Source organism: Rhinopithecus bieti, unplaced genomic scaffold (genome assembly GCF_001698545.2).
Source record: "Rhinopithecus bieti isolate Rb0 unplaced genomic scaffold, ASM169854v2 scaffold_31527, whole genome shotgun sequence".
NCBI classification, from domain to species: Eukaryota; Metazoa; Chordata; class Mammalia; order Primates; family Cercopithecidae; genus Rhinopithecus; species Rhinopithecus bieti.
Window position 1 is genome coordinate 2,873,899 of NW_016813959.1, and position 26,997 is coordinate 2,900,895.

General features: G+C 51.2%; 1 protein-coding gene across 2 annotated transcripts in view; it reads right to left on the reverse strand.

Moving 5' to 3' along the window:
• The window catches only part of NTN1 (netrin 1), a 238,902-nt gene that overhangs the window by 14,700 nt on the left and 197,205 nt on the right, over nucleotides 1-26,997 (reverse strand). For both annotated transcript variants that reach the window (XM_017849238.1, XM_017849239.1), the window contains exon 6: nucleotides 3,592-3,666. In XM_017849238.1, coding sequence (XP_017704727.1) covers nucleotides 3,592-3,666 — 75 coding nt within the window. The remainder of the gene's footprint in view (nucleotides 1-3,591; nucleotides 3,667-26,997) is intronic.

The window sequence follows — 26,997 nt, forward strand, 5'->3', positions numbered from 1 at the left end:
ACCCCCCGCCACCTGCTCTTCCTCCAGCCTTGTCTTGCAGCAGAAATGTAGACAGCCGGGTGAGGCGCGTGGGCCGTGGGTGTCAGGGCAGGAGCCGGGTAACCACCATGAGGTCTAGAAAGGTGAGCACATGGGGCTGGCTCACAGCTCTCTGCAGGAATTGTGATGGGAAGGAAAAGCTCAAGGAAAGCCCCTTTGGAAGGAGCGGGAGGCCGGGCCACTGCCTGGCTGGGTGACTGGGCAAGTCACCTCACCCAGCCAGGCCCGTGTCACTGCCTATGACCTGAACCTGAAGTCCACCGTCCCTGCCACCTGCTTCGCTGATAACCCATGAGGGAGTCGGGTGTTGGGCAAAGGGAAGGCTGAGTCAGGGAACAGAAGGTCCGATGGCACCCTGAGGCTGTGCCCCACCCTTCCCTGACAAAGAGAGATGCCCCCCATTGCCCAGGGCTGCTACAACAGGGCAGGACGCAGGGAAGGCCTAAGGGGGCTCATTCGAGTCTATGAAAGGAGGGTGTCGGGTTCAGCAGACAGAGAGAGGCTGCCTGGAGAGAAGGGGTGAGGGGCCAGGAGAGCTCTGAGGGGCCAAAGTGCCCCCTGGAACATTGTTAGGGAGGCAGAATTCACTGGAAGGAACAAAGTCAGAGGACAAGAAAACCAGGTTGAGTCAAATACAATCCGGTGGAACACAGGATCGGCTTTGGGCAGTTTTACAAGCCCCATTTTCATGATTTCACTTAAAATCATGAAAAACAGAGCAGAGGCTGTGAGTCCCTGCCTTCCTCCCTGCTCCTAGCTGCCTCTCCACAGTGTAGCTGCTGAAAGGGTTATTCAAGACTAAAACCAAACCAAACAGGCGATCAAAACAATCCATCCCCCAAGCAAGCCCACCTAATCCTCTCCCTTCCCCTCCTACCTCCTTGCTGAGATTACCCCTAGGCCTTGTGCAGGGAAGGATGGGGAGAGGAGAAGCAGAGGGCTTTCCCTCTGCAACCCGTAACTCCTCTGGGTCCGCTGCTTTGCTAGGAGGACAGTGCTGTGGTGCCCAGGTCCAAAGCCTAGGAAGGCTGCAAAAGCCTTGGGCCTCCAGCTCAAGTCCTCATCTCGCAGGAGGGCTGCCAAGGGGAACGGGGAGAGGCGTGCCCCATGGCCCACCTCACAGTCCCCAGGGGACACTGAAGACCCAGGGCTGGGAGGATGTAGTCCCTGCAGCTCCGGGGCCATATGTGTGTGGTTTTTTTTTTTTTTTTTTTTTTTTGAGATGGAGTCTCACTCTGTCGCCAGGCTGGAATGCAGTGGTGTGATCTCAAGCTCACTGCAACCTCTGCTTCCCAGGTTCAAGGGATTCTCCTGCCTCAGCCTCCTGAGTAGCTGAGATTACAGGTGCGCGCCACCACACCCAACTAATTTTTGTATTTTTAGTAGAGACGAGGTTTCACCATGTTGCCCAGGCTGGTCTCAAATACTCACCCTCAAGTGATCTGCCCACCTCGGCCTCCCAAAGTGCTGGGATTACAGGCGTGAGTCACCACACCCAGCCCTGAGCTCCTTTCAAAACAAGCCGGGGCCCCTACTTTCCGGGCATGGAGACAGCACTTCCTTTAACTTAATGTAACTGCAAGTTTGATTTCTAAATCCAGGTTTGTTTTCCCGTGGGAGTCAAGACGTTTCCGCACTGCCCTGGGATGTATACAGCTTAACGCGGCTTTTAGGAATTGACTGTGGACCCCTGGAGGGCCTTGAACGTCGATGCCCATGGCCTGGCAGCTTCTGAATTGATGCATAATACGTGCCAGCTGCTCTTCTTCACCCTGTGGGAGGCCAGAAGGCCTGTGGGAAGTGGGGCTGGATTACTGGGGTCTTACCCTGGCTTCAGTATGTGTGTTGGGAGTGTGCGTATGAACTCTCACATACACACACACAATAAATGAGAACATTTTAGAAGTTCTCCAGATTCCTTTGGATACCTTTGGGCCTCGTCATTTATTTCACTATGCTAAAAGGTCCTGACCACTGTCCTTATTAAAGAAGAAAGCCTTGTTTTCAAGCAACCGGCCCAGTTAGGATCTCCATGAGGCCTGAGTCCCAGGGCAGGGCCGCCAGACCCTCACGGGGTCAGGGAAGGGACGGAGCTCAGATTCGGGACGGTGAGGCCTCCTCCACAGGTGGCCTTCGCTTCTCACCCCACTTCTTCCACCGCCTTTTCCTCCTTCCTCCCCTTTCCCCACCAGCTTCCTTTGGATGCAGAGGTCACTGTTTGCTGGGAGCTTGTTAGGCACCTGTGCTGTGTCCTCCCAGTATCCACTCAGCAAATGGCATCATCTCCATCTTACGGATGAGGAAACTGAGGCTCAGGTAAGCAATGGGACTCATCCCAGATCCCCTGAGAAGCATATGATTAGGACAGTCTTGGGAAGCTGAGCAGAACAAAGAGGTCGTTCTGCCTTCCCAGAGGCGGCCAGGAGGTGCTGGGGCTGGCAGGGCCACTGAGGGGACGGGGGCTGCACCTCCTGGGGCCAGCTACAGATGGGACAGGAAAGATGGGCTACGTCCAGCTGGAGTGAAGAGGAAGACGGAGGGAGGTGGGCAGATATAGACTGTTGTGGGCCCAGAAGAGGGTGACCAGCCCCAGGCTCAATCCCTGGCCCACCAGGTCAAGGAGAGGCCCCATGCCAGAAAGAACCACGCCTGGATTCAGGAGCCCTGAGCCTGGGGCTCCTTCCTGGCCTATGGTGCGGGGGGGCCTCAGCCACCCACATGGATGCCCTGGCTGTACGCAGGGGCCTTGCCAGTGGTCAGCTGGACAATACTTTCGGGGTTTCTGTTTGCGTCCCTCGTTCTGAAGAGCCCCCGCCACCAGCCCCAGCTCTTTACACACACCTGCCTGCTGGCCATTGCGGGGCCCTCCTCCTGCAGGCTCCCAGACCGTCTCCACCCTCCACAACCACCGTGAGGGCAAGTGGACAGGACACACCCTTCCCTTCCTGGGAAGGGAGCCTGAGGTCACAGGTGACAAGCAATCTCTGCAGGTGGCCCCCAGGACTGTCTGCCCCGTAGGTCCGGGCACTGGAACTTCCGGTGCATAGGAATGAGGGGTGAGCCATTTACAGCGCAGACTTCCGGCCCCGCTACAGCCTGGCGGAACATTTGAAATGCACCGGGGAGCTCCCAGCCCCTGTCTCATGCCCAGAGAGCTTCCCTTTGAGCAACGTGGACTCGGTTCAAATCCCCGCAGTACCATCCAGACACAGAAGACCAGAGAGGTATAGCCACTGATCTGTGGCCACACAGCCCATCAGGGGCAGAGTCAAGGCCAGAGGCCAGCCTGGGTGTCCCAGGCTCAGGGGGGTGAAGGGGAGAAACCAGGCCGCTGGGCTCCTCATGCCCCCTATCTCTGAGGGCCAAGGAGGAAAAGATGAGAAATTCCCAGGATGAGAAATTCCCAGGTATGGGATCCGTCCGGCTAGTTCCCATCGGTCACAGGGTCTCCACGACCAACACCCACCGGGAGCCAGCTGCACCCCAGCCCCAGCGCCTTGCTGGTCACGTGGCCCCCTCCCATCCTCCCCACACAAGGGGACTCTCACTCACCATAGTCCTTCTTGCAGTACTTTTTCATGTTAATCTTCAGCTTCCCCTTGGAGGCCTTGCAGTAGGAATCGCAGTCTGCAGTGGGGTGGGGGGAGCACAGACAAAAACTAATTAGGCTGGCGATGAATAGGCTGGCGGGCAGAGTAGGAGGCCGCCTCCCTAAATAGCCAGAGGCCTGTGATACCCATGGGCCAGGCCAGGCGGGCAGGCGGCCATTCAGGACAGGACTGGGCTTCTAAAGAGGCCTGAGGGACAAAGGGCCCCCATCTGACCCACCCACCCCTCCCTGGCCTGACGAATCCTTTAGCCACCGCCTGCAGCCGCCCTGGCCTCCGTGAGAGTCTCGGGGGGCTCCTGCCACCCAGGGCTTCTGAGCACCACACAGAATCTCCCTATTCTTAAGACGCAACTGGAGCCTGATTAAAGCCGATAGAGGCCTCATTGTCACCCCGCGCCCCGGGTCTGTGTCAGGCGCTGGCTTTCATGGCGCAGAGCCTCTGGCTGGGGTCAGGTCTCAACAAAAGAGGTCACGGGGGAAATTAGCAGCCCATGAAGCATTAGAAAACCCCTTTGGCGTCCACTCTACTGGAGTGTGCAAATAAAATGCCTGACGAAGACGAGTTCAGTTCTAATGGGCCCCACTGCTGAGAGGCAGGGCTGCTGGGCCTGCGTCCACTGCGTATCACTGGGCAATTCCAGGGCCCAGCCGAGAGCTAAGCAGGATGTGCGGGGCACCAGGGCCTGCCAGCCCTTGGGACTGTGTCAACCCCCAAATGCAACTTCCTCACTTCAGCCCAACCATGGCCTTTCCCTGCCAGCCATCGCTGTTCTTTGAACAAGGAGACATGATTCCTTCGCTAAGTGTGTGTGTGTGTGTGTGTGTGTGACAGCTTCACGTGACGGCACAGCCCATCGCAGAGGCCCAGCAAATCTCCCCCGTCTGCCCTGCCCCCAGCACTCAGCAGGCAGGATCTCATTCAATTCTCATAACCCTTCTTTGATGTTGTAGGTACCATTCCCATTCTGCAGACAAGAAAACTGAGGCTCAAAGAGGGTAAGCCGCCTGCCCAGTGCATGCCGGGTAGCTACCGTCAAGGCTGGCCTGAGATGCCAAGATCCCTGCACTCTTGGTTAGGCGATACTCGGACAGATTCCCCCTCAGTGTGAGCAGAGGTGAGCTCAGAGCCAGGCATGAGGAATGCCCTGTATTTTAGCAATTCCCAGACTGCCGAGGGGAAGACCAGCCAGGCTGGCCTTCGGGAAGGAGTGGGGAGCTGCAGGGGGCCCAGGCTGTTCTAGAAGCAGTGGTGGCATGGGTTGGTAGAAGTCGGCTGGGTGTGTGTCCCGGTGAGGGGTTAGGAAAAGAGGACCAGGCGTGGAAAGAGTCAACATACACGTGCACACACATGGGCGGCTGCTCCAGGGGTAGGTGACAGCCTCTATCCCGCAGAGGGGAAACCCAGGTCAAGGTAGGCGAGGAGTGATTTGTGTGGGAGCACAAGGGGAAGCGCAAGCAGGAAAGCAGGGAGTGTTCAGGGAGCCTCTCCAGGGCTGGCCTCTGGTGGCTGCAACCTCCATCAAGGTCCTGGGATGCATTGACTGATGCCTCAATGAAGATCAACGCAGCTCCATCCCACTACCTTGGGGGCCATGGGTATGGTAGCCTCCCACTGCTTCCTGTGCCAGCCTCTTGGGGCCCCCAGTTAGGAACCAGTCTGGGGAAATGGGAGAAAAACAGCCCTGCTTCCTGCTGCCTATGATCTGAGCCCTCGGAGCCCCTTCATGACACCCTGGCTCCACGACGCGGGTGGCCACAGTACCCATCCCTTCTGCCATCTGGATGGCTGCTTGGTTGCTGGAGTAGGGATTTCTTGAGGTGCAGGGACTGGGCTGTCCAGAGAGAGTGGCCCTCACTCTACTGCGGCCAAGCCTGAGAGGTTGGATGAAAGTGACGGCAGCCCAAACACGCAAGTCAACGGCGCCATCAGCACCACTGGCACCGCGGCCGCACTTCCCTGTGGGGAACAGCTGCTCTGGGCCGCATCTTTGCCAGCTCAGGGACAGATGACGCTCACAATAAAGCCACTGCTGGGGCTGAACCCAGGTTGTGCGTAAGTCCTGGCGATTCTGCGTGAGCTGGCTGAAATCCCTTCCTGCTTTCTCCACTTAGGGAAGCGCATTGGAATGCACGCGGTGCGGAGTGACGTTCTCGCAGGGACGGCCTTGAATCCATTCTCCTTGCCTTCTTGTTGATATTTTTATTATTATTATTTTTACAAAAGCCATCATCCCACACCAGCGCTTTCATTTCCAGTCAGGAGGAAATCCCTTTCACCTGCCTCCTCGCCATGGGCCAAGGCGCACTCCTTCAACTCAGCCTTGTCGATAGCACAGGCTGGGGCAGAGAGGGGGCCTTTGAGCACGTCAGCTCTTCAGAGCCTCAGGGATGCTTTGAGGAAGGGACCGCAGTGCCTGGCTTAGAACTGAGAGCTCAGAAAGGTTCCAGAGCAGGCTGCCAAAGGTAAGCTCCACCCCAGGGGGGCAGCAGGGAGGCAGATGAGTCCTGGGACAGCCTGCTCCTGTCCCTTCAGCGTCACTGTCCCAGCCTAGAAACCTCTACAGCTCTTCTCTCCAGAGCTAAGTGTCTACCTGGGACAGAGACTGCCCTAGAATGTGTGGCATCCATCACTGCCTAATTAGATCGCACTCCCAGGCCCTGCTTGACAAATCACAGTCATCACCCATGAATATCCAGTGTGTACCTCACTAATGGCAGCTACTCCCACGATACTAATGAGGCGCTGGGCACTGTTCTCACGGTTGATAAACTCGTCTTGGCCCTTCAATCAGGCCCCATTTTATAGATGAGAATCTAAGGCACAGAGATATTGGTGACTCACCAGGTCAAGGTCGTGTGCCCAGTGAGGCAGCCTGGCGGCCGAGTCCCTGCTCTTAACCTCCTGCTCCCAGTCCTGGCTCTGCAGTGGCATCACAATGCCTGGGTCCCGCTCCCAGGACTTTCTGATTTATTTGGTTTAGGGAGTGGCCTGAGTGTCTGAATTTTTAATGTTCCCCAGATGGTTCTAAAGCACAGCCAGGGTTAGAACCACAGTCTGAACCAATTGCGAGAGATGGGGACAGTCTCTGCATCCATGATTAGCACTGAGCACCCAGCGTGGCAGAGGAAAGATCCAGATAAGGTGGCTGCTGAGTCAAACTGGAGAGTGCTCTGAGAGAACCTCAGGCTGCTTGCCCTTACAGAAAATGACATCAGCCTCTGAGCATTTGGAGTTGCATTTGCTTTTTTTTTTTTTTTTTTTTTTTTTTTTGGTGTCTTTCCTTTCTGTCCGCTGGAAATTCTTGTCAGATCAGTGTGCTTGTTGCAAAACGTCCCCTATGCCCTTCGGATTTGCTAGGAAAACAAAGACCAAGCTTGCTAGAACTGTATGTAAAATACAGGTAACTAGGCTTGGAAGGAGAGGCTGAAACATTCTCCCTTGGGTCAAGTGAATAACCTTCAGAACATGGACACTGTGACAGCTATTTGGCTACTTGTGGACTCTCTGTTTAGGTTGTATTCCAGATAGCTGAGGTCACTGGACAATGGCCCCCGAACAAGGAAAATGTTACTGTACGTTCTCTCTTTATGGTACACACAAAGCTACAGAGAATGCTTCAAGACAGACCAACCACAGCTTTAAAATGCAGCTTTGACTCCTTCTTCAAACTGGCATCTACTTGGCAGCCTCTCATGTAGCTCCTCCTTGTTTTGTTCCAAAATAGCCATCAAGACAATGAGAAAACCTGAACATTCACACTAGTGCCAAAAATGAAACTGATGATGACCCAACGCTGGGATCTGGGAGCAATCTCTAGTAATTAAAGGCAGATGGTGGTGGAATAAGCAAAACCTGTTCAGGTTTTACCTCAGGACACGGCTCTTTGTCTGATGAGCAGAAAGGTCCTGAAAAAAGGGAGGAGGACAGAGTGACAAGGACCAGAGAACAAATAAGCAGGAAGTGAGTGGGGGCAGTGGGGACGATCCCTCCTCCAGGGACGGGAAGTTTCAGAACTGGTGGGGACCAGAAGGACGGTAGTACAGCAAAGATCTCACCTTGTATATCTTTTCTTTTTTTTTTTTTTGAGATGGAGTCACGCCCTGTCTGTCATCCAGGCTGGAGTGCAATGGCATGATCTCGGCTCACTGCAACCTTCGCCTCCTGGATTCAAGCGATTCTCCTGCCCCAGCCTCCCAAGTAGCTAGTACTACAGGCACACGCCAGCTCGTCCACCTAATTTTTTGTATCTTTAGTAGAGACAGGGTTTCACCAAGTTGGCCAGGCTGGTCTCAAACTCCTGACCTCATGATCTGCCCGCCTCGGCCTCCCAAAGTGCTGGGATTACAGGCGTGAACCACTGCGCCCGGCTTCACCTTGTATTTCTCTCTAAATCATTGCAGAGAATCAGAAAATCAGGCAATGCAGAGAAAGGAAGAGCACTACCTCCACAGAGCAGAAGGAAATCCAGGGAAAGGCTGGTAGGAACAAGGAGCTGAAGATGGAGCTCTGCGCCTTCCTGGCCATCCTCCTTAAATCTGAGATGGGAATCCAGCCATTGCACTAGTATGTGGATCTGCAATTTTTTTCTTCTTCAAAGGACCAAACAGTGAATACATAGAGGACCATACAGTTGCTGTTGCAACTATTCATCTTTGTCACTTTATGTATGGCTTAAAAACAGCCATACACGATAGGCGTACATGCCAAATGGGCACAGCAGACTAAAAAGAGTAAAATGACACAGCCTCCATGAAGTAGGATAAGAAAGGCAGTAAGGGAGATGAAGCTGAGCTGAAACGAAAAGGATGATGTGTAAAAGAAAGAGTTGGAAAAAGATGAAATCCCTGTAGCACAATTAAAATCCCCTTCAGAAGGGCTGGGTGTGGTCTCACACCTGTAATCCCAGCACTTGGGAGGCCGAGGCAGGAAGATCACTTGAGGCTAGGAGTTCAAGACCAGCCTGGGCAACGCTGCAAAATCCCATCTCTTAAAAACATGAAATAAGACAGACAAACAAAAAGACCATAGCCAGGCATGATGGCCACTCGGGAGGTGGAAGTGGGAGTATTGCTTGAGCCCAGGAGTTTGAGGTTATAGTGAGCTGTGACTGTACCATTGCACTTTAGCCTGAGTGACAGAGCAAAACTCTGTCTCTAAAAATAAATAAGTAATCCACTCTGAAAGCAGCAAAGATTCATGATACTGTAGAAAACTGATCCAGAAACATGGAGAATACATTGGAGAAACTCTTACAAAATTTAGAGGAAAAAGACAATTACATTTTTAGAAGGAAAGGGCTCACTGAAGTTTTCCAAAAATCAACAAAAGGGGACCAACATCCAGACACAGCTTTGCAAAACATATGAAATACCAGGATAAGAAAAGAATATATACAGATTAAAAAACAACAACAACGAGCCAGTGAGATGATCATGGAGCAATGTCTATAAGGTCTTAAGGGGAAAAATTTGTGACTAAGAATTTTATACCTAGCTAGACTGTCTTATATGTATGTAGGCCACAATAAAGAAAAGACATTCTCAAATGTGCAAGGGCTCAGAAAATGTTCCAATTATGCATCCTTTCTGAAATAAATACTTGAGAATGTTTTCCAACCAACTATGAAATGAATCAAAAGTAAGAGTTTGCAGGGGAGAGTGATGGCATAAACACAAGGTGATGTGATTGACATCGCTGTGCTTACTGGTGATGAAAACTGAAACCAGTAAACATAGAGATGCCAAATTTGATTCTAAAACATAACGCAAATATCGAAAATTTTAACTGTTTGAAAGGGAACATCAGTGTCTCTCCTCCTCCATCCCCGTGTGTATATGTGTGTGTGTGTCTGTGTATCTATCTAGTTATGTATATATAAAATATTTAAATTTAGTTTGAAACTTTAGATCACATTAAAAACTATGAAGTAGAATGAGGTGGGGAATAAAACCCTTTGTCTTAAGTATAGAGAATGTAAAAGATGCTATTTCATGCTCGATTCTGACAAGTAAGAGCTATTAGATCAACTAATGCTTCTGAAAAACCCAAAGATAATCACAGAACGCTGGCGAAAACGGAATATAAATTATAGCTAATATGCCAAAAGATAAAACAGAAAAAATGAAAAATATAAAAAGCAATTATGATAAATTAAGATCACAGAAGAGCAACCACTAAAGACAAAACAATGAAGGTAAATGGATCCAACTGCTCTACTGAAAAACTGAATTTAAAACAGAGCACTGGCCGGGCGCGGTGGCTCACGCCTGTAATCCCAGCACTTTGGGAGGCCGAGACGGGCGGATCACGAGGTCAGGAGATCGAGACCATCCTGGCTAACACGGTGAAACCCCGTCTCTACTAAAAAATACAAAAAACTAGCCAAAAAAAAAAAAAAAAAAAGCGAGGCCGGGGGGGGGGGTCCGCTGGGGGGGGGACCCCCCCCCCCCCCCCCCCCCCGGGGGCAAAAGGGAGACCCCACAAAAAAAAAAAAAAAAAAAAAAAAAAAAAAATAGAGTACTATTTAAGGGGAATATAACCAAATAAAATGATTTTTTTTTTTTGAGATGGAGTCTCGCTGTATTGCCCAGGCTGGAGTACAGTGGCATGATCTCAGCTCACTGTGGCCTCCGCCTCCCAGGTTCAAGCGATTCTCCTGCCTCAGCCTCCTGAGTAGCTGGGACTACAGGTGCCCGCCACCACACCCGGCTAATTTTTTGTATTTTTAGGACAGACAGAGTTTCAACCATCTTAGCCAGAATGGTCTTGATCTCCTGACATTGTGATTCACCTGCTTTGGTCTCCCAAAGTACTGGGATTACAGGTGTGAGCCACCATGCCCGGCCTAAAGTGTTTTTTTGTTTGTTTGTTATGAGACGGAGTCTCACACTGTCACCCAGGTCGGAGTGCAGTGGCACGATCTCAGCTCACTGCAAACTCCACCTCCCAGGTTCATACCATTCTCCTGCCTCAGCCTCCTGAGTAGCTGGGACTACAGGCGCCCACCACCACGCCCGGCTAATTTTTTGTATTTTTAGTAGAGACGGGGTTTCACCGTGTTAGCCAGGATGGTCTCGATCTCCTGACCTCATAATCTGCCTGCCCTGGCCTCCCAAAGTGCTGGGATTACAGGCATGAGCCACCGCACCCGGCCTAAAGTGTTTTTTTTTTTTTTTTTTAAGAGCTCACAACTTAAGCAGTAGCAAAGGTGTATCAGCAAATGAAAACAAAAAAAAAAATGAACCAAGAGTGGAAATGTTAGTATCAGCAAAGTAGAATTCAGGGCAGGCATGTTTATAGTGGAAAAAAGAACATCACCTAGTAATTAAGCAAGGATTTTTTGACGTAGAATAACATCTCATTGAAATATATTAAGCAAAAATCAATAGTAATACAAAATGAAACAGACAGAAATCCTTAGTGAAAGAATGCTAAATTAATCCCAAGAAGCCAAAACTATACAAGCCACATTTCCTGACCACAATGGTATTATTTGTTATAAAGAAGAAATAATGAAAATAAATGAAATGCATTCATTTCTAGGAGTTAGAAAACGAGCAAAACGAAACCCAAAGAAGGCAAAAGGAACAAATTAAGAACAACAGAAGTAGAAATTAATATAGTAGAATACAGGAAAATATATATATAAATACATCCAAGAACTGATTCTTTGAAAAGTCCAAATACAAGCTTAAAAAAAAAAAAAAAAAAGATGAAACATTGTCATGTGTAACTGCAAATAAAATAAAAAGAAAACAGAACTTTATAGAAGTAACAAGAAATAAATTACAAGGCTAGTGTATACAACTTTACCCTAGAAATCTTGGAAATCTGAATGAAATGCAAAATGTTAGGAAAACATAAAGGACCAAGTTAAACTGAGTAAGAGACATGCAATCTGAATGGATAAATAGTCATAAGAGATGTCTGGATAGAGATGGTCTCAGAGGTAGGTCCATGGAAACACTGAAAGGACACATCAATTTCACGCTATTTGATCTGTTCAGAAACACAGAGAAAGACCGAAAGCCATTAAGACGAAACAGATGACAGTGCTAAAAACTGACCATTTCGCAACTTAAGAAAAGCAGTTTATGATTCAGCCTTAATATAAAAGCTGGTATAACCATAGATACACACAGCCTATATGGGCCAACTGATTAGCCTCATTTACCAGGAGACCCAATGTTTTATGCCCCCCAGTTTCCCATCCTACCCCCACCCAGCCACTGGGACCCCATCCACCCTGCCAGGACACACTCAGGAGTAACAAGTAAATAGTAGGCAGGATGCCCTGCTGCCCTGCTGTCTCAGGGGAGCCTCTGGAGCTAGGATTGAGGGCATAGGTAAATACTGGCAGCTCTGCAGGGGGTCCTGCACCAGGGCTGCTCTTCTCACTCTACTCCCCAAAAAGAGACAGAAGCTGCCAGGGCTGGACACAGGCACTGCCTGGCCCCCTACTCGGACGTGCTCTGTCCCAGGGAGAGCCACTGAGACCTGGAGGTCGCCATCTGCCTGGCTCGCAGCAGGCCCATCCTGGCTAGCTGGCATCCTGGCTCCTCCTGGGAGCAGCCTACCCTCCCTTTTATTCCTCCCACCTGCTCCCCTGACCCACCCCCAGCCAAGAGCCAAGAGGTGGCCTGCAGGCCCAATCCCAGCGGCCGAGACCATCCTGCCTCTTCCTCCACCTTGGGAAGCTGGCCCCTCTGGTCTGCCTCCTGTGCCCCAGGTGCCAAAATCCTGCTGGGCCAGCCTGCTCGCCGGATCGAGGCTCATCTCTGAGCATATGGCAGGCAGAGCCCGGCGGCCATGGCTGAAGCCAGGGGCACCGCATCTGGCACCTCCCCTTGGAGCAGGGCGGGGAGCTGGCAAAGGTCTCGCTCTCAGCAGCCCTGGCCCACTCGCTCGCAACACCTCTGCCGCTCTGCTTCTGGGCTGTCGGGCTTGGGAAGGTGGGGCAGGGGGTGTAATGAGCGAGGGACACCCAGCCAACATGGTCTGTCCTCCCAGGGTAGAGAAACCTGGAAGGGTTGGGTAAGTTGCAGACGCCAAGGGCTGGGCATAGGGGAGGAGCCCCTGGTTCTCCCTGGCCCAGGGTGAGAGTATAAGGGGAGAAGAGCTGGGGCTAACAAGGGCGCCCAGCCGGCTCTGTCCATTTTGGCTGGCCCATTCTGCCCACCAGCAGGTGACAAAAGGTGAATGAGGCCAGTCTGCCCAGAAAGTATGTTTGGTGCTGCCTGAACTGGAACCAAAAAGCTGCATGGAACCCCCGCGGCCAGAGAGTCCAGGTTTCCACGTATTCGGTTTTCAAGGTGCTGCAGGTGTCCATGGGTTTCATAAGGGGCCATCATGGGTGAGGCATGATGAGAATGCAGGACACTCTCCAGGAAGCTGGCTCTTACCTCTTGGTCCTAGGCTGCAGGTGACTTCGTGACTCGCCCCACCCTGCCCCAGGTAAGACCACCTTCTTACCACCCTCACCAACAGCACCTCATCCAGGGGTAAAGCCACCTGTCAGGGACAGCTGGGGTCCACAGGCAGCTCTCTAGCCCCCACCCATCACTCTAAGCCTGTACTAGTCTCACTGACCCAATTCATCACCCTCAAGCCCTACTGGCTTCAAAAGCAAAATGCCCATTTGACTTTGGGCCTCCGGGACGGAAAGGTTAAGGATGCCCCAAATGAAGCATCTTCCAGCAATGGGCTGGCCAAGAAGCTTAGCAACCTATGAAAGTAAATGTCTAGAAGAAAGCCCAAAATGTTTGCAACACAGAAAGCCAAGGCTTGGTGTCTTTCACATACAAAGAACTCTTCTGAATCAATAAGAAAAAGACAGCAACCCAAAATTCAAAGGAAAGGAACAGGCCATTCACAAAGGAGGAAATAAAAAGGGAACAAGGACATGTGCCCATGTTCAATCTCAAATTATCCAAGAAACAAAACATAAACCAACAAGAATACAGCACTTCCGCCTAGCAAACTGTCAAAGGCAAGCATGCACACACACGACGTGACGGGGGCGCAGATTAAAATACGAACCTTCCCGAGCGTGGCTGGCATGGAGTGTCAAAACCCTGAGAACACACACACGCACACTCCAACGCAGCAACCCCACTTCTAGGAATTTATCATACATTCATTCAAACGTTTGACTAAGCACTTCCCACATGAATGGTTCTGGGAGGCACTGGGTGTTCCCCGAGGCTAATGGAGCAGTGGGTGGCACCACAGCAGGAGGGGAAAGACCAAGAGCACGAGTGTCATCACTCCCATTCCTGACGGTGACACTCAGGAACTGACAGTGAGCCGCGCACACTGGGAGAGGATACGCAGGGGCAGGGGGCACAGGTGGAGACCTCAGTGTCACCTACTGAGACCGGTTCCAGGAGGTGACGCTCAGATGACAAGGGATCAGCCCTGGGAAGTGCAAGGAGGGGCATCCCAGCACTCGGCAGGTGCAAAGGCCCCGGGGCAGGAAAGTATGAGGAACCAAAAGGAGGGGAGACTGGAGCTGGCAAAAGCTGAGGGTTGCCCAGGTTGCAACAGTCTGCAGGGAGTCCCTAGGGCCTTTTCAACAATGGCAGGGGTTTGGATTTTGTTCTAGAAGAATAGCATGTGCACAGAAATGTTGGGTGGTGGGCCTGGGGTTGGTTTTTATACTCTCGCTTTCTTGTCTTATCTATATTTTAAAATTTACTGCAATGAGGATACAATTCTTGTGTTAGAAAGAAACACTAAAAATAGTCTAAGGTGAGGCTCTTTCATTTTATTTACTTATTTTTTTTTTTTGAGACGGAATCTTACTCTGTAGCCCAGGCTGGAGTGCAGTGGCGTGACCTTGGCTCACTGCAACCTCCACCTCCCAGGTTCAAGTGATTCTCCCGCCTCAACCTCCCGAGTAGCTGGGATTACAGGCACCCGCCATCATGCACAGCCAATTTTTGTATTTTTGTAGAGATGGGGTTTCACCATGTTGGCCAAGTTGGTCTGGAACTCCTGACCTCAGGTGATCTGCTTGCCTCGGCCTCCCAAAGTGCTGGGATTACAGATGTGAGCCACCAGTCAAGGGGAGGCTCTTCTTAGTGAGGATGAGGACCATTTACTTACAAGGGGTAGGAATCCTATAGTAAATGACATTTGTATTCAACAAAGTGACATTTCTATTCCCAATCTATAGGGCTTCTGCTGCGGAGAAGTGCTACCCCCTCCCCAGGAGACAGCAGAAGTGTGTGTGTGTGTGTGTGTGTGTGTGTGTGTGTGTGTGTGTGTGGTTTCATCCTCTCCCTGAACGCCAATTGTGTGCATGGTAAGGTGGCTGGGAGTGAGGACAGTGCCCTAAGCAGGGTGGCTGGGACAGCTCCGAGGGGTAGCCCATGAATAAGACCTAAACAGTGCAAAGGAGGCAGGGCAAGGAGGTCTGAGGGAAGAGGGTTCCAGGCAGGAAGAGCAGCCTGTACAAAGGCCCTGAGGCAGGACCAAGCCCGGCATGGTCCAGGGACTGGAAGATAGTTGGAGTTCCTTGCACGCACAGAAGGAGAGGGGCAGCTGCTGAGAGATAAGTCCAAGCTTGAGGGGCCATGTGAGCTGGATAGGGTTGACTTCTTTTTTAAATGTCATGCAAAGCCACCTGAGGGGCCTGGCCTGGCCCAGGTCACCTAGGGCTGCCAGGTTTCATCACATAGGGCAGAGGCTGGTGTTTGCTTTCTCCCTCTCAGGGGCAGGTGCTCCGACTGCCCAGGCCCCACCTCATGCCCAAGGTTGCCAGAACGTGCTCTCCACTCCGTACTGTGGTTACAAAGAGCCAGGGTCAGGGCTCTCAGGAACCTAGACTGTCATTCTGCTGCCTGAGCCACATTCTGTCTCAGGGACTGCAAATACGTATTCAGGTGAGGAGGCATGGATGTGGGTTCTTTATACTGGTGAACTGAAGCACTGGGTCCCCTTCCTGCACCAGGCTGGGGTCCTCGGGGCTCTGCTGGTCAGAGGGGGCCCTGGGGCCCTGGCCCCCATCAGGTGCTGCTCAGGTTAGCCCTGCCCTTTCTTTCTGCTGCCTCCCTAGTTGTGGCCACCTTCTTAGAGGGTTCCCTTTGGTGCACCAACGCAGCAGAAGCAGGCTTCTGGAGGGTGCGCACGGCTGTGCAATGCACACCCAGAACCAAGGCCTTTCTTCCTGTATACTGTGTCCTAGAGTCACCCACTGGGACAGCCTCAAACACCAGGCCTGGATCTGACAGGTCCGCTCTGGCCCCCTGCAATGTGGATTTTCCTTTCTTCCTCAGGAGCAAACCCTAATGCCTCCAATCTAGAATACTCTTCTTCAAAGACTCCCTTGCAGCTCACCATGGCCATGAATCCACTTCTGGCCCCAGGACGTAAGTGAAAATCTACTGAGCAGGGCTGCAGGGAAAGGGTTTGTATCATCCAATCTGTGATCTGGGGCCATTCACCGTTCCAAGTCGCAGCTTCTTCATCAGTAAAATGCGGTAGTGATGACGGTCATAACCGCTACCCATTCACAGGACTGAGGAGGCAATGACGATGGTGCCGTGAGAAGGGTAAGGGGAGGTCAGAGATGATCTCAGCTGTGTCCTGAAGGATGCGAAGGTGCTGCCAACGGCATGTGATGGGCTCCAGGTGGCCTCCGACTCTGCAGCTGAGAGTGGAGGGTGAATGATGGCTGGCCAGTGGGAAAAGAAGGGCCAGATTCTGGAGCCTCGTGAGGCCAGGAGAGCTGAGATCTGAGATGCAGTGTCCTGGGCCCAGTCCTTAGCAGACACAGGAAAATGGGTTGGTGTGGCGGGATCTGAGTGATGCAGCCCTGTCTCCGGACAGGAGCAAGGTCTGTTTACTGGCTGTGCCACAGGCCGAGCGCCAGGTAGGGCTGGGGATCAAGAGGCCATCAGGCCCACGGGGGCGTCTGCTCCTCCCCTGGAGTGCAAGGTGGTAGAATCCTATTGTTTGCAGAATGATATCTGGAAAGAAGAGGACCTAAGCCCTTGGATATAAGGAGAAGCCGGAGGCCATGAACGCCTTTCCCCTTGGCAAATGTGCTTGGAATTCGTCCCTGTGCCATTTCCCTGTGCAGCCTTCCTCTCAGCCTCGGGCACAGGTGGGAAACCTCCGGGTTCTTAGTGCCCATCTCCCGGTCTGGGATTTTCTGTCTGCCTCCTCCCCTGGCAAATCAGACCTTGGTGTCCCAGCACCTAGCACAGTGCGGGTCACCACTGTCTGCGCAGCGAACCCCTGGCACATACACTCTAATGCATGTGAACATATAAGCTAGACAATAAGCCGACTGTGGTTGCCGCTGTGAGATACCAAGGCGGCCTGGACCAACACACCCACAAACACAGGCTCCGCAAACAAAAGACATCAGTCAGCACCCTTTGCAATTATTCTAATGATACCCCTGAGACAGCCTGGGTAAAGGGCTTAGGCTTTATTTATTTATTTATTGAGACAGAGTCTCGCTCTGTTACCTAGGCTGGAGTGCAATGGCACAATCTCGGCTCACTGCAACCTCCGCCTTCTGGGTTCAAGCAATTCTTCTGCCTCAGCCTCCCGAGTAGCTGAGACTACAGGCCCGCACCAGAACGCCTGGCTCATTCTTGTATTTTTGGTAGAGATGGGGTTTCACCATATTGGCCAGGCTGGTCTCGAACTCCTGACCTCCTGATCCGCCTGCCTTGGCCTTCCAAAGTGCTGGGATTACAGGCGTGAGCCACCGTGCCCAGCTGGTTTAGGCATCTTTTAAACCTGCCAAACTCTTTGACAACAGAGAGGGCACGAGTTGGGCTGGAGAGGGTTTGAGTGGCACCAGAAATCAGAAGGCCATGACACCTTTGACAGATGCTATTTGAAACACGGGACCCCAGAGCTCTGAATCGGAAGGCTTTTCTGCAGGCCTCAGCCTGCTGTCTATGGGGTGTGGGGTATTAGTTGGACAAGAACATCTCTTCCTGGACCCCAGGATACAATCCATGGCTCTGGTGCCAATGGTCTCAGACTACTGATGCGCTTCAGGGCTGCAGGATCCTGGGAAGTGGGAAGGATCCAGCAGGACAGTGGAGGTGGCAGACAGGCAACCAAGGAACTCAAAATGCTGGTTCTGTGACTTACAAAGCTGTGTGCCCTTGGGCATGTTGCTCACTTCTCTGAACCTCCGATTCCTCATTTATTAAGTGGGGGTGAGAGTTTGTAACAATCTTTTAAAGTTCCAGCGAGATGAAGTCCAACATGAGAGGTACTCAAAAAGGTTGGCTCTCATGATCTTTAGGAGCCATGGCAGAAAACCAATTTCATTATATTACTGGCACAACCAATTATTTTAAACCCAAAGATATTTCTCACTCGAGTATGTCCTTGATTCACTGAATAATGGCTGACCTCTGGCTGTTCGGATAAAGCAACTCCATCTGCAGCGGATGTGGCTCCTCCGCACCACTTGTCACCGTGTGCAGTGATACATTTTTCAGTTCGGTTTGTTTATTGTCTCTCTTCCTCCCTGAAGTGAAGTCTTCACTGCTGTATCCCCAGGGCCCGGGACACATAACAAGCCCTCAATAAATATTTGTTGAGCAAGTTCAGTAAAAACGGGCGCAGCTGCCACCACTGTGCGGCAGGCAAAGTGACCCTCAGCCGAGGCAAAGTGACCCTCAGCCGAGCAATTCCGGCACTCCCCTACTCCAAAGGTGGAAGTCACCAGGCTCCGCGAGGGAACCCGCACAAAGGAGCGAGTCTCTGTAAACAGCAGAAAAGTAAAGGCTCCAGGCAGGATTCGCAAGGGCGGAAAAAGGCAATTTTGGAAAATGCTGCAAAACATAAAAAGCAAAGCTTGGAGAGTGTGGCTCCGTGCCTGGGGAGGAGAGCAGGAGCCGATAAATCTTCCCTCTCCAGGGAGGTTTGAAGGGCTTTGGTGTTTTGTTTGGACTTTAATAATACAGATCCTAAATCCACTGCCTTATGATGAAAATATATTTGCAGATTTAAAAACACGGGACCTTAGATTCTGAGGGAGGCTCTCACAGGAGGAGCCAGGAAGGTTCTGAGGCTGGGTGACCCCCTGAGGATGAAATCCCCTCCCAGTCTGCCTGGCCTGGAAGCCCATCCTGTGTCATTCCTGCCTAGTGCACTGGGACCCCCAAAGGGCAGGCATGGGGAGGCATGCTGGGGTGAGCTTCTGGGAGGGGAACAAGCCTGTCAGGCTTTTTCTACCTGAGCCGCCCCAGCCCCCTCCCCCCAGGGCAGGGCGGTCTGCAGCCTGGCTCAAGGGTGGGGTGGCAGGGCTGGAAGAGGTCGGGGGCTGTACTGACCATGTGAGATGGGAACTCAACCCCTCTTCTCCACTTGGAACAAGAGGGTGCAAATGAGTCCCCAGCAGGCTCTTTCTTTTTGCTGAACAAGATGGATTGGAAAACAAATTGGCTCAAATAAAGCATGTAATTAGATTAAAGCCTCTTGCCCAGAGCCTTTGGGACTACAAAAAGCCCTCCTGACTGGAGGCAGGAGACCTCAGCTGGCTGAACCAGCTCCTGGACATCCAGAATTTTCTCTTGACCCTCAGCTGCTCAGCCCCGGTCCTCCCCCGCCAGTGTCAACTCTGCTGAGGAAATTGATTCTACCGCGAAGTCACCCCAGACCCTGCTCTGCCACCAGTCCCAGACCTGGGGTTCACCCTGTTCCCAGCCTGCAGATGCTGCCTCAGCCTCAGAGGGTGGCTGTGCCTCATCCACATGCCCCAGTTGGAGCTCAGCCCTGTCTGCAGCAGGAGCAACCGGAATGGTGATGAGTCTACACTGGCAAAGCCCTCACTAAAGTGCTTTCCACCCAGTGTCCCGGGTAAGCTGCACAGCCACATAGGAAGAGGCAGTTCAGGTGGTATTAGGATGGCCATGGCCATTACGCACAGGAGAAAACAGAGGCACAAGTGTTCAGCATCCAAAGTCACTGGCTGGAGGGGGCCCATTCCCTAACACCAGCTGCCTTCCACTCCAGCACAGGACAGGGGGGTCTCTTTCCACACACAGAGCCACTGGCAACCTGATGACTAGTGAATACTGACCCTTAACCTCCCCCCATCGCAATGCAGAAGATGCCCCTTCTCTCTCTTTTTTTGAGACAGGGTCTCGCTCTGTCACCCCAGTTAGAGTGCAGAGGTGCCATCATAGCTCACTGCAGTCTCGTAACCCTGGCCTCCAGTGATCCTCCTTAGCCTCCCACGTAGCTAGGACTACAGGTGCACACAACCAAACACAACTAATTTTTTATATTTTTGTAGAGATGAGGTCTCACTATGTCACCCAGGTTGGTCTCGAAGTCTTAGGCTCAAGTGATCCTCCTGCTCTGGCCTCCCAAAGTGCTAGGATTACAGGCATGAGCCACTGCACCCGGCTGCCCCTTTACAAGCGACCATCCTTTCAGTTTCCCAGCCCTCAGGCAGAACCTCTGTGTAGCTTCCCCTACCCCCATCTATCCTTGCCACCCATACCCTTCCCCAAATAGTGCCCTCACGTCCACGATGCTTCCTGCCCCTCCTCCCACCAGCCAAGCCTTTAGGAGATAAAGTGGTGTTCAGCCTTCCAGGGGAAGTGGGCCACATTCAAGAAGTTGCCGCACTGAGAGAGCAAATTTCTCTTCCTGCACCTGTTTCTGAAGTTCTTCATCCAAACGGCAGATGAGTTCTGGCTCTTAATGGTAATGAAAGCCCAGGCAGGGAAGAGGAGAAAGAAAAAGAAGAAGAAATGAAACCTGGAGTTCCTATTTTGAAAGGTCTGATAATGAGCAACATATCTCCAGGAAAAAAAAAAAAAGGGTCAACAGAGGAAGCACTGATTGACAGCAAGTGAACAGGCAGCAAGCACAAAGACCACCAGTTTCCCTACCCAACTTCATGGCAGGCATCTCTAATCAACCACAGCACCCTAAGGGGGCCCAGAACTCAGGTATTCCTTATTGATGTCCTTCAGCTTCTAAGCTCTGCACCCTACAGTGGCTATTTGGGAGGGTAGCTGTGTCTCTGCCTGGTATGTGAAGGGTAGGGAGTTGCTTAGTGGGGAAGCTGACGCATCCTTGCTATTCCTGATTCACTGTCATTTGCCACCGACTGATAGACTGGACACAGGCCACAGAACCCACCCCCTTGGAACTGAAAGGGTTGCTTGGCTCATGCCTGTAATCCCAGCACTTTGGGAGGCTGAGGCAGGCAGATCACTTGAGGCCAGGAGTTCAAGACCAGCCTGGCCAATGTGGCGAAACCCTGTCTCTACTAAAAATACAAAAATTAGCCATGCGTGGTGGTGGGCTCCTGTAGTCCCAGCTACTCAGAAGGCTGAGGCAGAAGAATCACTTGAACCTGGGAGGTGGAGGTTGCAGTGAGCTGAGATGGCACCACTGCACTCCAGCCTGGGCAACGGAGTGAGACTCTGTCGAGAGAGAGACAGAGGGAGAGAGGGAGAGAGGGAGAGAGGGAGGGAGGGAGAGAGAGAGAGGGGGGAGAGGGAGAGGGAGAGGGAGAGGGAGAGAGGAACGAGGAGAGAGAGAGAGAGAGAGAGAGAGAGGGTGAGGGAGGGAGGGAGGGGAAGGGAGGGGAGGGAGGGAGCAGGGAAGGGAGGGGGAGGGAAGGAGGGAGGGAAGGGAGGGAGGGAGGGAGGGAGGGAGGGAGGGAGAGGAGGAGCAGAGAGGTTATCTGAGGTCTATCCTTGCCATTCCCATTCTCTCAGTCTCCCTGAATCTCCCTCATCACCGATCCTAGGACTGCACAGGACTGCCATCAGCTGAGCCTCACCTGACTTCCGTTACCCCACAGATGGCCTTACTTCCACTTTCTGGCACAGCCCAGCACAAGCCTTCCATCTGTTTCACCCTCAGAACAGCCTCCAAAACTATTGAAGAAGGAGCCCCTCCCCCTTCCAAGGCTTCCTGGTTCCTTAAAACTTAGAGGGCATGGTTTTTAGAAATCCCATTATGCTGGTTTCTCTTCCTAGCCTCTCTGGTCCTCAGTTCTTTTTCTTTTCTTCCTTTTTTCTTTTCTTTTCTTTTTTTTTTTTTGAGACAGAGTCTCACTCTGTTGCCCAGGCTGGAGTGCAGTGGCACCATCTCGGCTCACTGCAACCTCCGCCTCCCGGGTTCAAGTGATTCTCCTGCCTCATCCTCCCGAGTAGCTGGGATTATAGGTGTCCACCACCACGTCCGGCCAATTTTTTTTTTTTTGTATTTTTAGTAGAGATGGGATTTCACCATGTTGGCCAGGCTGGTCTCAAACTCCTGACCTGCAGTGATCTGCCCATCTTAGCCTCCCAAAGTGCTGGGATTACAGGCATGAGCCATCACACCCAGCCAGTCCTCAGTTCTTGATATGAGAATTGAAGAGACCAATGCCGTTTCCTCCCTACTTTGCAGATATCTATGTTGAGTCTGAAAGTGCTTCAGATTCTTTGGAAGGTATGACAGAAACCTCGAAGTGTTGTAAACTGGAGCCACTCATCTGTTTATCTTCATTCTCTGGAATACAGGTGAGAACTAGGCAGTAAGAGGTTCAAACGGTCAAACTACTATCACAAAGGAATTGACACGTTGGCAGGAGGAGGGAACGACTGGCAAACAGGGCAAAAAAGAGGTGGAAAACTATGAAACCATGAAACGCAGATGTCGAGTAACACAACATCATTTTGAACAGAGGCGAGCAGTCCCAACACAGTTGAATAAGACTTGAAACTATGACTGTGAAGACAGCACGATTCCTTCTGCCACGGCTGAATCATCCTGTGAAGTAAAATTATGTTTGTTGTGCATTGCTTAATAAGGCAAAAAAGTTGGTGACACATTTGGAAAAGATTTCCACTCCAAATGTTTTTTACAGTTTTGTGGCATTTCAATGAATAATGTGTCTCAGGTTTCTGGGAACCCTATTTATGGGGAACCACTCAACCCACAACAATGTCACACCACGGTAGATACTGAAGTCCCCCCACTCGCAAGACCAAACTCTGCTACCTCCTCACATGGAGAATAAAGGTATTGTGTTTGCTTTAGGAATGTAATGAATTCTCAATACACTCCAGGTACCCACAGACTCAAATGACCCTGTGTGGAAGGTGCTAGCAGAGACACAGCTACCCTCACAAAGAGCCACTGTAGGGTGTGGAGCCTAGAGGTTGAAGGATGTCAAGAGGCCAGTGGATAGCCTGGACTTCATCCCTGCTCTGCCCAACTCAGCAGGACATGTCTCAGGCTTTAACAAGATGCTAACTTCATCTTTTACACCAATCTTTTTTTTTTTTTTTTTTTTTTTTGGAGACAGAGTCTCACTCTGTAACCCAGGCTGGGGTGCATTGGCATGATTTCTGCTCACTGCAACCTCTGCCTCCCTGGTTCAAGCGATTCTCCCGCCTCAGCCTCCCAAGTAGCTGGGACTACAGGTGTGTACAACCACGCTTTNGAAACTATGACTGTGAAGACAGCACGATTCCTTCTGCCACGGCTGAATCATCCTGTGAAGTAAAATTATGTTTGTTGTGCATTGCTTAATAAGGCAAAAAAGTTGGTGACACATTTGGAAAAGATTTCCACTCCAAATGTTTTTTACAGTTTTGTGGCATTTCAATGAATAATGTGTCTCAGGTTTCTGGGAACCCTATTTATGGGGAACCACTCAACCCACAACAATGTCACACCACGGTAGATACTGAAGTCCCCCCACTCGCAAGACCAAACTCTGCTACCTCCTCACATGGAGAATAAAGGTATTGTGTTTGCTTTAGGAATGTAATGAATTCTCAATACACTCCAGGTACCCACAGACTCAAATGACCCTGTGTGGAAGGTGCTAGCAGAGACACAGCTACCCTCACAAAGAGCCACTGTAGGGTGTGGAGCCTAGAGGTTGAAGGATGTCAAGAGGCCAGTGGATAGCCTGGACTTCATCCCTGCTCTGCCCAACTCAGCAGGACATGTCTCAGGCTTTAACAAGATGCTAACTTCATCTTTTACACCAATCTTTTTTTTTTTTTTTTTTTTTTTTTTTTTTTTTTGGAGACAGAGTCTCACTCTGTAACCCAGGCTGGGGTGCATTGGCATGATTTCTGCTCACTGCAACCTCTGCCTCCCTGGTTCAAGCGATTCTCCCGCCTCAGCCTCCCAAGTAGCTGGGACTACAGGTGTGTACCACCACGCTTTTTTTTTTTTTTTTTTTTTTTTTTTGTATTTTTAGTAGAGACTGGGTTTCACCATATTGACCAGGCTGCTCTTGAACTCCTGACCTTGTGATCTACCCACCTTGGCCACCCAAAGTGCTGGGATTACAGGTGTGAGCCACTGCGCCCGGCCCAATCTTTTGTTTCTTAACCTTCTCCAAGAACTCCCCAGAGATGAGATTTCTAACAGCTTGCTGCTCCATACTTGCTTCCCAGTTTTAGAGCGCATCCTCCGAGTCTGTTTCCCTCACTCCCTGTCATCCACAGACCAATGGGAACTGGCATGAGAGAATCGCAGCCCAGGAGTTCAGGCATGGCTGTGGATCCCACAGATCCCCAAGTACTGCATCTGACCTGCTGCTAGGAAGTTTACCTACCGGCCTCCCAGAGAGACTTCCAAAACAATTCTGGCGGACAAAGGACTAACCAGCTTTCTCCTACAAGGGAGGCCACATGTGTGAGAGGCACCATTGAGCTCTATTCCCAGAAGCCAACATGTACTAGCTCCCATTAGAGCTGGGGAACAGTGGCCTGAGTCCCCTTGGGACAAGTTAACAGGGTTAATTCAGAGCCCTCTGGTCTCATGTTCTTCCTCCCTTAAAAGTCAGGCCTTATGGTAGCCCTGAGGTCCAAATCACCCGCTCTATGTTCTTCCTCATGGGAACATGCTCACCAAAACCTTGAGCCACACAATAAGTTCAGAACTCTTGGAGCAGAGATGAGCTCTGTAAACCCAGGAGGAGAACACAGAGATTTCTGCCTGCTAAAATGAACTACGTCCCTGGATGAGGGGTGTCTGACCCAGGGAGTTCCCATCTCTACGAGGGAAAGACAGAGAGATCAAATCTGCATCTGAGCCAGAGAAACACCTGCCAGCAGCCTCCCACACCTTCTTCAAGATGCAAATTCTGCCTCATAAGATGAACTTCCTAGAGTTTTTTGCTAGAGAAACTCAAATTTCCAGCTATGCCACCGGTCCTGAGTATCATCCTCTATTATCTGCCATCTGTGCCGTTACAAAAACAGCAGCCCATCCAGAGGGGCGACAAGACACCTTATCGGACTTAAGGCTTCATTCACTTGGGCCGCAAAAGACTTCGCAGTCTCTTAGTGACACCCGCCACCGGCTCAGGCCCACAGAAGGTTATGTTGGTATCTGCTGACATGTGGATTTAGTTAACAATTAACAATCTGAATTAGAATGTTCTATTTCTGTGTCTTTCTCACACAGTAAACCAGTCCCTTGAGGATAAAACTCCACGTCCTACTCAGCTCTGTAACCCCAGCAGCTAGCACAGGCTGCTGGTAAATGTGTGAGCGATGAATTAATGAAGAGAAAATGAATAAATGGACACATGCATAAATCCTCTGATCAAAATTCCCAGGGAATTCTAGGAGTTGGCAGGGAGCAGGGAAAATACTAAAAGCCACTATCAAGCCTGGCTGAACAAGAAATCCCCCATTTTCAGCCTGTAGCCCAGATGAGGTCAAGGGAAGGATTTATAGAGCACAGGATCAGTATTTCATAAACCCTTCCAAATTGCAGAAAAGACTGCACCTGCCTCCATCCGTCTGCAGCCGCTAATCCGCTGTAACAGCTCTGTGCCCTCCATTCTATCTCCCACTCGGCGGGCAGAGTTATCCTGTGTATTCATTCGCCTTTAATAAGCTGAAGCCATTCGGGCGCTGCATTCACTGGTATCTGCTCCCGCCAGGCCAGCCCCATGGGGTCTCCTTGTCAGCTCTCCCAGTGAACAGGAGATTTTGTGTTCAGCAGGGAAAACAAAGCTGTCCCAATAGGGAACCAGTTGGCTCTCTATAGGCTTCTCCAGCGAGAGCCAACAGTGGACACAGACTGGAACTGCTGTCAACACTAAAGGGTGGTTCAGCTGAGCTGAGCGGGGCTCCCTGGGAAGGTCATGAAAGAAGAATGCTTGTAGTCCTGTAGCATTCACCCGGCCGGTTAGCTTGGCTGGTTAAGCCAGTGCCAATGAGGTCATGCCTGGGAACCCGATGTTGCCTTTGCTTAGCTTGCCTACACCCCAAACCTAGGCAGCTGTCGGGCAAAATATACACCCTGGGGCTAAGACTGGGCTAAACGACTTCCTACAAACACACACAAAGCTCCTCAAAGCTCACCACCACTTCCTGATGCCAAAATGGCAACACCATGATGACAGGTGGCCGCAGATGTCCCTGAAGTCAGCAGAGTGATCAAAAAAGATCTACAGTGAAGACTGTATGTGGTTACCAAACACTACTCCATTCCCCGACCCCCAACCAGGCATACAGACTACATTACCCAGCAATCCCCTTGTAGTTGGGGTGGCCATGTGACTTGAGTCTTGGCCAATGGGACACATGTATAAGTGATCCTCAACATTTTCAAGCCCAGCCCATAGGTTTCCCAAGAGTTCCCAATGTTCTCTTTCCCTGACTGTGGCTGGATGCAGAGAAACCCACAATGACAGGCCCTAGAAGATGGCAGAGCCATGTGATAAAAGGGGCCTGAGCCCCTGACACTCACTGCTTGAAAGGGAGCCACCATCCACGGCTGTGATGGACTGTCGTATAAGTAAGAAATAGCAGGGCTGGGTGCAGTGGCTCATCCCTGTAATCCCGAGGTGTGAGGCCAAGGTGGGTGGATCATTTGAGGTCAGGAGTTCAAGACCAGCCTGGCCAACATGTTGAAACCCAGTCTCTACTAAAAATACAAAAATTAGCTGGGCGTGGTGGTGCATGCCTGTAATCCCAGCTACTTGGGAGGCTAAGGCAGGAGAATTGCTTGAACCCAGGAGATGGAAGTTGCAGTCAGCCGAGATTGTGCCACTGCACTCCAGCTTGGGCGACAAGAGCGAAACACCATCTCAAAAAGAAAGAAAAAAAAAGAAACAGATGGACTATACTATCTGAGCTGTTTGTTACAGCACATAACCTTCCCTGACGAATACAGGGTTGTGAGAAGTAGAGAAAGAGTCTGAATTAGGACAATAGTGGGTGCAGCCATGGTGCTATTGCCTGTTGTCCTGTCCCAAGGGACCCAGGTCACTGTTCCCCACCTTCTAACAGGAGCTGGTACTTGTGAGTACCAGGAACAGAGCTCAATGGTGCCTCCCACACATATGGCCTCCCTTGTAGGTGAAAGCTAGTTAGTCCTT